Source organism: Apostichopus japonicus, chromosome 16 (assembly GCF_037975245.1).
Source record: "Apostichopus japonicus isolate 1M-3 chromosome 16, ASM3797524v1, whole genome shotgun sequence".
Lineage (NCBI taxonomy): Eukaryota > Metazoa > Echinodermata > Holothuroidea > Aspidochirotida > Stichopodidae > Apostichopus > Apostichopus japonicus.
The window spans coordinates 15,597,933-15,609,813 of record NC_092576.1 but is presented as its reverse complement, the minus strand read 5'-3'; the positions used below and the strand labels follow the sequence as shown (position 1 = coordinate 15,609,813).

Sequence of the window (11,881 nt, the reverse complement as noted above, 5' to 3'; positions counted from 1 at the left end):
AGGCCTTCCCAATATCACAGATCTATGACAGACAGCATATTGCAGATCAAAGTACTAGATAGCAATCTTTATTTTCTTTTAAGAACATGTCTACGGAGTAGATCAAGCCATTATACCTCAATTATTTTTTATTCATATTGTACTTATCTGAATTTGAATTTGAATTTATTGTCCACAATCGGAAATTCGGCTTACACAGGTCGTAAACGAAAGAAACAAAAATAGCAATAGTTTAAGTCAATAATCTGCGATACACATGCAATAATACAACAAATATGCAGCAAGTCCTACAAATAAGAAACCTATCTTCTCACTTGTGAATTAAATATATGAATAGAGTTAGGCACAAATGAGTATCTGGAACCCTTTTTTTTTTTTTTTTTTTTTTTTTTTAGATATTTCAGTATAAATGGTGATCAAAAGGTTATCTATGTAAACCGAGAAGACGGAAAACAATATATATTGTAAAGGTTGGACCCAGACATACATCGAAAAAGAATCAGATAACTAATTCTAACCATGAGTAACGTTTGGACCAGTTGTTTCTAAAACTCAATGAAACATAGGGTACAGTAAAAACCAGGTGTCAAAGTTAACGTGCTATAAAAGTGAGGGGGATGGGTAAAGAGTTGTGTAACTTTTACACAACTTTGAGTAAATCATGCGATACAAAGTCATGTGTAATGGTATACAAACGCGTATTGAGTACAATTTTGACCCGGTTGCCCGTTGCTACCGGTAAAACAAAATATAAACAGCGTAATTTGGTACACTGCACTGTTTAAACTTTCATATTGCAACTTTGATGTGTATAAACCTGCTTTCATACCGCGCGCTGCTTGTAGAACGACAACACGAAAGCCACTAAAAGTTCGAGAGTTGTTTTAACAATTTCTGGAAACCATCAGCCTAGCGGAATTGAAGCCACAAATGGAATGTATAGGATGATGTATTTCGTGCATCACCGTGGTATATAACGTGGATTAGGCCGCAACAGTTCCACGAGAATATGTGAACTCGTCAATGTTGAATCGTAGAGCGGATGGTATGGAAGCGTCACATGAAGAAGTCTGAACTAAGACAAAATACTGAGATATGTGGTGTTTATATATGGACCAAACGTACGCAATAAACAATATAACCATCGAAGGAGGTTTTCTGTCTTTATTTGTCGTGTTCTCTAACTTCCATGTGTCAGTAGTTATCAAACGTCATGGCGTTTCCTACGTATCTCTCCATGTAGTGTATGACCATGTGTCATACAAGCTACGGGTGTTTCAAGTTAACATACATATCAAGGTAACATACAATCTATATACTCCAAAGTGATTACACTACAAGATCGTTCTTCAATTTCAATTTATCGATTTTTTTTTTGGTACATGCTTATACTAATATATATTATAATAAAAACGTAGAATAGTATAAACAGGACACTAGAAAAACAAGGAAAGTTTATCGAGCTAGCAACCAAATGAAAGACAAAGAAAGTGAAAATGAAGTAGGACAAATTAGAAAGAGAGAAAGAAGCAGTATATACGTACAGTCAGATTGCTTGAATATAAAAATAAAATAAAACTTTTAGGAAACTGCTTCTCCACTAGAGAGCCTGTGTAAGAGAATATGTAAAAGTAAGTTAGCCTGACGTTTCGATCCTAGCAGGATCTTCTTCAAAGGCTAAATGGCAAGTAACAGTAACATAAGGGACAAAAACACGCACAGAATACAGACAGGTTAATGAGCATGGTGACAGAAAGAGATAGATGTAAGGGGAATAGTAGACAAGGGATGGAGAGAAGAGTGCAACAGGGGAAGAGGAGAGGTTGGAGATAAACGTAACTTTTACACTTGCTTGAATATAATGTGAGCAATGCTCTGCAGGCTGGTGATATCACTGACAGATAAAGTAACAGATAACAAATATATATACAAAGACAAGAATTAAATGAACTAACGGTTACTTTTCTTCAGGGAGACGTCTTAATTATCCTTAACATTTCGCTAAAAGACAAATAACATTACAACTATCCGACTTGCAGCAAACACAAACACAAAAATATACACACACACACAAGTAATAGGCCGACTGTTTTTATAAGTTATGGAGTTCCTCGCCGCTCCCAGAATGACGATAACCTCGATAATGGACTACATATGCTTTGATAGATTTGTCTAGAACCAATTTACTAATGTTTGACCATCGTTGACATAATTCCTTTGGCAAGAAGTTGACCAACAACATAATAGTCGTTGGCTGGCCCAATGTTTTGCTAACGAACAGCAAGTTTATAGCCAACAATTGGCTGGTAACGATGGCTTAAGGTTAACAGTATATACATAAACAATATTTGGACCAACTTTACAAATATTTGTTGGCCAAACTTTTGCCAAAAAAGAACCCAACCAACAGCGATCCTTTGGCCCATCACTTCGCCAAGCCAATTTGCGAATGTTGGCCCAAGTTTATTGTGCTCTCTGGGAATGTTCTGCAAAAACATGAAGAATGCTCATAGACTAAATATTACAAAATATGTAAGTAATTGTATAAGAACGTTTGATAATAACATGTTTGTTTGTTTGTGTTGTTTTATAAAACAAAATATACAGCTGAGTGTTCTTAGTGTAGAATTAATGATTTTAATGGTATCGCAAGGTAAACCTTTCAGAATATTTACCTTCTCACCCTACTTAGTATTCCATATACGAATTTCATAAAACCAGACCGTGTTGCAATTTCATTACGATTTTTTACAAAAAGATGGAGAGTGCTCTCGTTCTGCACATTGTAATCACAAAGTATTCCTCTATCTTCCAACAGTTTTCCGGCGTAAATAATTCCCTGTAGATTAGTAGGAATGCCTTGCCTGTCTTGGATTTCGAGCTTAACACTTTCAATGGTATCTGAGGGCGTGACGTTCAGAGTCATTGTCTTACCGGTAACTGTTTTCACAAAGACTTGAATAAAACCAGAAAGTGCTGCATCTTTACGACTATAATTTAAAAAAAGGTGGACAGTGCTGTCGTTCTGCACATTGTAATCAGAAAGTAGTCTTTCATCTTCCAACAGTTTTCCAGCGAACATAATTCCCTGTAGATTAGTAGGAATGCCTTCACTGTCTTGGATTTCGAACTTAACTCTTTCAATGGTATCTGAGGGCGTGACGTTCAGAGTTATTGTCTTACCGGTAATTGTTTTCACGAAGACTGGAATAAAAACGAAACATGTTTCATCTGCATGACGATTTTCTGATTGAAGGCAAAAATATTATATATTATATATATAAAATATTATATATACATAGTAGAAACTATCAGGTTAGCATATACATGCCCGTCCAATGAGAGGAGGGTTCTTGGGGTTCGGATGCCACCCCCCGTACCCATAACAAAATTACCAACCTATTTCCATGTCTATGAATTTGAATGTTACTTCAAATTTAATTTTGATTAAGCTCTCCCAATTTTTTTCGGCAAAACAATTGACCCTATATTGGCTAATAATTGATATTCATTGTCAGCTTAATTATCTAGTTAGGTTGACAGCTGACTGAATGAGTTTTGTCGCATATTTCATCGGTTATACAGGAACGTGTATATACTGAAGTTTAATATTTTGCCAAACCCAGCTCTTTCGATAAGGGTACAGTTAAGTTCCAATATTGTTGCTCAAAGTATAGAATGAATTGGAAATGGAGGAATGCATCATTAAATTGCATTAATCGAATTTAGAATCACAAAAGTCAGCTACAAAATTCACGAAAAAAGTAGCCTGCGTTGGGAATTTATGAGCAAACTACTAACCTTCTGTATCCGCGACTTAACCGGAACTGAACTGTACTGACTTTTTTAATGGTCACCAACTTATCAACAGTTAAAAAGTACAAAACTTGAGTTCACAATTCATATTTTTTTTATTTTTGTCTTCCAGTTTTGATACCCAATAAGATATTTCGAAACACTACGAGTCTCACTAATGATACAATTTCTTCTGACGTTATGATAGGTCAGATATTGATTATTTACTTACGAGTTCTGGTCTGCATATGTCATTAACCTTACACTCAACTGATTTATCCAAACTTCTCCATACTATGGTATGACTGGTAGTTGAATTCTATCACCAGTTATTAATTGCTATTCGCAGTTCGTGTGCCCCTGTTTAACTATCAGATTGAACCTTGTACAGGTGCCCCCGTGTTGAGTGTCTGGGGACGTTAGCAAGAAATATTCTTCATTCATCACTAGGGGCAGCAATGTCTGAAATGGTTGTCTGGAAAATAGGCTATGAGCAGTTTCGAGTTTGACCAGACAAGGGTGTACCTTTGCACTGACAAATTGGCTAAATACCAATATTCCAGTACACTGTAGAAATACCAGCATTCCAGTACACTGTAGAAGTATGACTGTAAGAAAGCGTTTAACGGCTCGTAGCGTACATTTCCATGTCGCAGTGAAATCTCCGTGAAGATAAAAAGTATGTATATCGATTGAAATCGGTTGAAAGGATTTTCTGGTGACTGAAGTTGAGTTCTCAGCAAAATTATTGAAAGTTTCGTGTATCTTTAGGCGGAATACCCGTCCTTGTAGTAGTTTTCATGAATAGTTTTTTGTGCTAAGAATTTCAAAACAAATAAACAAAACAGAAATGAAATTCTTAGCACATACAACTTTCACAACATATATGCCAACATTCTAAATGTATCAAGTTGTTATCACAGGTCAGTAAGACAATTATAATAGCCAAAGTTATTTCTCCGACAATGGAGCAGAGTATCTCGACGCCAGACATCGAATAATCTCGCCGTGAGCACACGACCGCGCTTCATTCCGAGTTCAGTCTCGAAAATATTGTGAATGTATATACCCGGCCTATATTTTTGCAATGGCTGACAAAGAACTAATCGAGCACTGACTGAAACAAGGTAGAAATCCACGCTAACATATCGTTATAATTGAAGATTTTAACATGGAGCTTGTACGTATTCTTAAAATCTATGAGTTATAAGAATCTTGTAGACTTTCTTACTTTTCCCGTTCTTAGTCTTTACTTGATGCTGTATTTGTATAGGGGACTGCTATATTTGTAAGCAACTGCATGCATTAGCTACATCGGATCATTATACTATCGGTGTCCTGCCAAACTTTACAGAGAAATATCGGAACTGTACCCAAAATAGAAATAAAAGGAAGACAGTGGAAAGAGGCTCAAATTATGCTAATATAACCAATTTACAGGATGTGCTGGATAGAACTGATTGGACAGTATTCACTGGGACTTGTAGTAATTTGGAGGAGCTAACCGAGGTAGTAAGTGGCTGTGTTAACTTGCAGAATTGTGTATACGGAGGAATCCCAGACCACTTGTGGATCTGATTGAGAGACTCCCAGCAGATGACAAAATTAAACAAGTAGTAAAGGCTAAAGTGCTAATAAACATGCTTTATGAATACTAATTAGTCGTAATCACGTAATCATGGTTGAGTGCACACGATCTGTAACTATACATAAAGAGACGATCTTAATACAAATCTCTTAACTCACTGACCATATATTGCAACATTGAGGTAATATAATATTATCTGAATACCAATTAGTGCTCATCAGTAATGGTTGAGTTCACACGGGTTGCTAAACTACATATATGGGCGATTGTAGTACAACTCCCTGAACATATGTTGTTATATTAAGGTATATGTGGTAATATAACGTTATCTGAATACTAATTAGTGCTCGCTAATCATGGTTGAGTGTACACTGATTGCTATGTTACATATACCGGCGATTGTATTACAACTACCTGGTCATCCTATAGTAAGATATACTTGACAATAAACATGCTTTGGAAAACTATTTATTGCTCGTTAATCATGCACACGGTCCTTTATTCCACATAATGAGGTGATTTTAGTACAAATCTCTGAAGTAGTCGAAAATGTGATACTACATTAAAGAATGCTTGGTAATAAACATGTTATGTGAGTACTAATTAGTTCTCGTTAGTTAGGATATGGTTGGTCTCTGAAATAAACGCGCATATGGCGCTACACTAAGGTACGCATAGTACTTTCGAGCTGTCTAATATAACTACGGTACTCATCGTTTGACTAAATTGTATTTTCTTATCCACATGCATCCGTTTTAAAATAAAGTTAACGAAACTTATAATATCCCGATAGTAAACTTTAGTACAGGTTTATGCTTATTGAATCATTTCATGACATTTCGATATTTCATTTGATATGTAATCTAAGTAAACAGTTGAATGTTTAGCCAAATAATTGTAACCGCATTCAAATTTTGAAATTCAAATAAGTGAAATGTTCTTATCCGCAACCGTTGTAAAATACAGCTAACGAAACGTATAATATCCCGGTAGTCCACTGATAGGCTAGGCTACGTAAGTACCTTCTAAGATATAAGAATCAAACGATTCGTATAACAACGCCTTGACTATATAGTATATTTATTTAGCGCCGCCTTATATAGTTTGTTTACGTTTTAATGATAATACATGCATACCTTGATTTGAATGCCATGCTGCCACACCCGAGCCGCGAATATTTTTTTCCCAAACTGAACTGACACTGAAATTATTTCCTCGATTCTGATTGGCTCTCAGCGAGCCAATATGTTTCCGTATAGGTTTCCGAGTCAAAAGACACAGACGTATCGTCAAATGCCTTATTTGTGTACACTCACTGGCTGGCACCACTGTTGGTGTACAGATCAGTGGCTGGCACACACTCGCTGGCCGTCTGAGTGTTTGTATCTTCAGTTTGTTTTCCTCTCCTATATGGTCCTTGATGGGGACTTGAGTGTCACTCCTGATCCTTTTTTCAAACATTTAACTAAACTCCGAATGTACACTAACACCTCGTACATATGTCCATCAGCTACATGTATACAATCACAAATGCACTGTGTTTTATAGTGTTGTATATTATACACAGTACAATAGGCTACATTACATGTGTTGTGTAGAGCGGAGTTAAGCGAGTAAACAAACGATGGAGGACTGCCTATAATGGGTGCAGTAGTTGGGAATAGTTGCTTCATTGTGTTAAGAACACTATATTCTTTCGTTCATATATATCTATCAAAAGTTCTGGAAAGTTGCTTATGTGAATATCTTGAATTTGTTCGTGTTGATCATACTGATCTCGACAGAGTATGGAGAGATCCATATTGAATACTAAAGTATGTCACGTGCTCGCTGAGAGCCAACCAGAAACGAGGAAATAATTTCAGTGTCAGTTCAGTTTGGGAAAAATATATTCGCACCCGGGCCGACCGAGGTTTCGTTTATGTTATGCATGCATTTGGTTTACTTGTGTTTCTTTATAACAGGTCACCTACCCTGTCTTGCAGTGATATTCTCTATATTTTCAGTGATTGTGGACTACTGTTTACTCAATAACAACCTCATTTAGCAAAACTGACATGTGGTCGTTTGTTCAAATACTAGCCATACATGCGATTTAATGTACACTGCATGTACAGTTTGCACGTACGTACATGCACAACTTTTGCAGTGTGTACATTGCAGTGAAGTACGGTATTCCCCACAACTGTATACCGTCACCGTATAGGCATTACAAAACCTCACAGCAAACCAATAAAGAATATTCTCCGAAGGATATTGCATTCTAGTTTACAAGAGATGAACTCATATAATATATACCAGAAAATAGTATACCGAGCACTATAGTATTCCCAGTCACCAAGTTAGAGTCTTGTGAGTAAGATAACAACATAAAGTTTCTTGGGTGTTAGAAACTTTTCCAAAACTTTTTGACTTGACCAAAAAACATAAGGAAATTCATGAATTGAGCTTAGCTGGGATAGATAACTGCTTCAGTCAACAGAAACTGAGCGCCCCAAAGTAACACTAAATCGCTATACATGCAGGACGGAGTCGATTAGCGCAGAAATCACACATTGGAAAACGTAATTATGGATTCGTCTGATATTATGGAACAGGAAGTTCGACAAAATGTTCATATCTAGTCACCATCGTTACGGTATAAGGCAAAGCAGTTTCTGGATAAAAACCGTATATCACAAACACGAGCACATACATTTGCAAGTTGGTTTCACTGCATATGGGAATATATAAGCGTATTCTGGCGCACGAGAGTACTGGCCTTTTTTTTTTTTCGTGTATAAAGAACGATATGAGAGTATACCGCCTTGATCTTAAGTTTGAAGATTGGAGTCATCTATTTCTTGAAGTTGAGTTCCCATTTGATTTATTTTTTTAAGGCATTTTGACAAGTCCAACCAGCCGTGAAACTCTTAAGTCAATTCATGATGACTACATATGCAGTTGTAACAAAAAAACATGTTTGCTTAATTGACATTTCCCGAAGTTACCTTTGAACTTTAGTTGGTGTTTCAACTCGGTTAACATAGCAATCACATATTTTGATGGTACGTAATACACACCATACGCCGATGAAAGCTGCAACTCAATACAATACTTCCTCGTAGAGCATATAGCTTAAAGTCCATTCTTCCTTTTTTACATTTAGTTGTTCTTTCAACTCAGTTTCCACGGCCAACACTTATATTGATACTACCTGCAATGTCAACTTCATCTGTGAAAGTTGTCATTGTTAATATTTCAAAGTTTACCTTGAGTTGATCTTTCAACTCAGTTTACATGGTCAAGATATGTCTTGATATTACATGACATACCCATTACATCTGTGAATGTTCCAATTCAGTTTAATGCTTTCCCATGGAGCTATGGCAGAGAAGGTCATTGTTTGCTTAGTTCTACATTTTCCTTTCTTTTTGATGCTCTTCAAGACACACATTCCTTTCATTACTTACGCATGTTGGTATTATTCGATAGAATTTTGGTAGCGAGAGATGTATTAGCCACTCTGTTTCTTTTGTCTCCTTCTTCTCTCTGATAAAATGAAAATTAATATTCCATGAAACAAGAATAATGTTAACAAATTAGCATATTAATGAATTAATAATTTTGTTGATGGTGATGACGGTAATGGTGATATCGGTGGCTATGAAGATTTAATGATGATAATAATTCAATGATGACAATGACGAATGCGACAACAATTACCCTTTTTTTTGGGGGGGGGGGTGAGCTTGAGCCACTATGAATATGTCCAATAGGACAGGTAAAAATATATTTCCATCAACTTAGGGCCAATAATGTTTTTTAAATATTCATATATATATAATGTTTATATATATAAATACTTTTGTTTTTTAATATATGATTCAAGCAGGTATATACCTTTGTTGCTAGACTTGCTGGTAAAAAATGAAATATAAAGCAAGTCTAGCAACAAAGGGATACCTGCTTGAATATATATAACAATCAAAGAAACAATACGGTGTCTACTTAATCGTAACAAACACAACGAAATATCTTAACGATTTGTTTTTGTATTACAATAGAAGCAATATAAATACAAGATGGCGTTTGTTTTCCTCAGAGTAAATAAATTTGTGTTATATTGAAGGAGTTATTTAGACATAAATTGATGCATCGTAGGTCTTTCATCGGCTCAAACTTGTATTTAATATCATCAAGCAGTTCTAAGTGGCTAAAAGGAACTTAATATACCCATTTGATCGTTTTGATGGAACAGGGAAAAATAATATAATAATATTTGACATCAGGCGGGAACTCTTGGCACATGCAATATCTATAACGAGAGATAGGTAAGTATCCTACAGTTTGATTTTTTTAAGGTTTATGGAACTTATTTTAAACAAACGGTGGCTTGCTTACCTTCTTATAAAATTTCAAAACTAAACAAAATCCTCTGAGTCAGGTTATGGTGGAAATAACGACAGCCGCCACATAAATATTAACTAACTGCACATACACATTAGAGTAGTTTCGTAACAGCTAAGCTATGTTTGTATGTTAACGACAGAGAATATGATGATCAGCTATTGAAAGGAGCGTTGGTTTTAAGAATGCAACAATTCTGTAACTCATAAGTATATAGTCAGTCATTGAGCAAACAGGTTTACCACAGTATATGGAAATGACGGTTGAAGTCCACGTCTGCGACTGTTGCTGTTAGCACTTACACGTGGCGCGCAAATTTCAATTTTTCAAAAGGATATTAATATATATATATATATATATATATATATATATATATATATATATATATATATATATATATATATATATATATATATGTATATGTATATATATATATATATATATATATATATATATATATATATATATATATATATATATATATATATACACTGGAAAAACAAGGAAAGTTTATCGAGCTAGCAACCAAATGAAAGACAACGAAAAGCAAGTGAAAATCGTCTATAGTAGGAAAAGGCAAATAACATTACAACTATCCGACTTGAAGCAGACAGGTATTCACATATGCAAGTAATAGACCGACTGTTTGTATTATTTTAGTGCGCGTGCGCGCTACAATATTGACATCACAGGCCAAGTGACCCATACCTACATGACTGGACGATGAAACTTAAAGTTTAAATATAGTCTATGTACATTTGCAGTTTCAGAGGCTATGGTTGCGTGGCCAACTTTTTCTGAGCCTGTCACGGCGCTCACAAACGCCCTCACTTTGTAGGTACTTACATGACTAAATTCCCTGTTGTCTTGTCCGCCCAATGAAAAATAACACAATGAACAACCGAATCGTCATTCCTTATACTGCAAACCCTCCACGCGCACTACAAATACTGCGTATTTGCCGGCAAATGCAGATCTAGTTAGTTATGGAGTTCGTCTCCGATCCAAGAATGATGATAGCCTCAGTCTATTACGAACTACATTAGCGTTGATATATTTCTCGTATTTACGAAGTGATTTTATTCAATATACCTCCAGGGAAGGTCATCATCACCTCAGTCATACTTATAAATATTAGAGAATATAATATCAATAATACGAATGGATTATCTGCTCCATCGTAGTACTTACAATAATAAGCTGGGAGTTGGGAAAACTATGCTATATTATATAGGATACAGTTTTAAGTAAAATTAGGTGGTAATAAGTTTTGTCATTAGACTTTAGTCATATCGCATCCCGAAAGGACAGCCGTAGCCGGTCTAGGGGCCTAGGCTAACTATATCCAGGGTCCATTGAATAACAATACAGCAGTAAGTTATTAAATTGACGTAATTAGATTCCCATGTAATTGCTTCTACTATCGCTTCCTAAGAATTATCTGTGAAATTGGAGTCCACTGCCGCAGTTTTGACGATTTTGGCACCCGAATGCGGCACACGATATCACCATTTCGAGTGATTTATGTCAACTTTATCACTTTAGTTATGTCAAAGAAGTAATGTTTGTATGACGCGCAGGTACTTTCTTGCCGCCCAAGTAAAGCTATAGTATATGTCGCATGACGTCATTCTCCCTACTTCAATTTTTGGCACTACCCTGTCTCTCTTCGCAAGAAGTGAAAATGAAGAGAGAAACGACCGAGGTGTGCGAACGAGACTACATGATGTAGGTTAGGTTTGGCACTTTGCAATTAGTCATATAGCTGAACTGAACGTTAGACCTTACAGTAACAATTAGTCCTAAAGATAAACATGATTGAGGCCTAGGCGAATTGTATATACCACATAAACAGTTTTTGTTCACCATCCAACGATGACATTGTATTTCATGAGTTAATTCAAATATTGTGCTTTCCGCATAAACCGAAGGCAAGTACTGATGCACGAAATACATCATCCTATACCTTCCATTTGTGGCTTCAATTGATGGTTTCCAGAAATTGTTAAAACAACTCTCGGACTTTTAGTGGCTTCCGTGTTGTCGTTCTACAAGCAGCGCGTGGTATGAAAGCAGGTTTATACACATCAAAATTGCAATATGAATGTA

General features: G+C 35.8%; 1 protein-coding gene across 6 annotated transcripts; it reads right to left on the bottom strand.

Moving 5' to 3' along the window:
- Nucleotides 1-1,150: 1,150 nt before the first annotated feature.
- LOC139983627 (polyubiquitin-like) lies at nt 1,151-9,936 on the bottom strand. Of its 6 annotated transcripts, XM_071997303.1 has the most exons (3): nt 9,767-9,936; nt 8,836-8,914; nt 1,151-3,204 (listed from the first exon to the last, which is right to left on the bottom strand). In XM_071997303.1, the coding sequence occupies exons 2-3, from the start codon at nt 8,837-8,839 to the stop codon at nt 2,672-2,674; spliced, it is 537 nt and encodes a 178-aa protein (XP_071853404.1). In that variant the 5' UTR covers nt 8,840-8,914; nt 9,767-9,936; the 3' UTR covers nt 1,151-2,671. The 6 variants fall into 6 exon arrangements, with proteins under 6 accessions (XP_071853404.1, XP_071853405.1, XP_071853402.1 ...); XM_071997304.1 differs by lacking the exons at nt 8,836-8,914; nt 9,767-9,936 and adding an exon at nt 8,698-8,808; XM_071997301.1 differs by lacking the exons at nt 8,836-8,914; nt 9,767-9,936 and adding an exon at nt 8,374-8,671.
- Between the last annotated feature and the right edge of the window lie 1,945 nt (nt 9,937-11,881).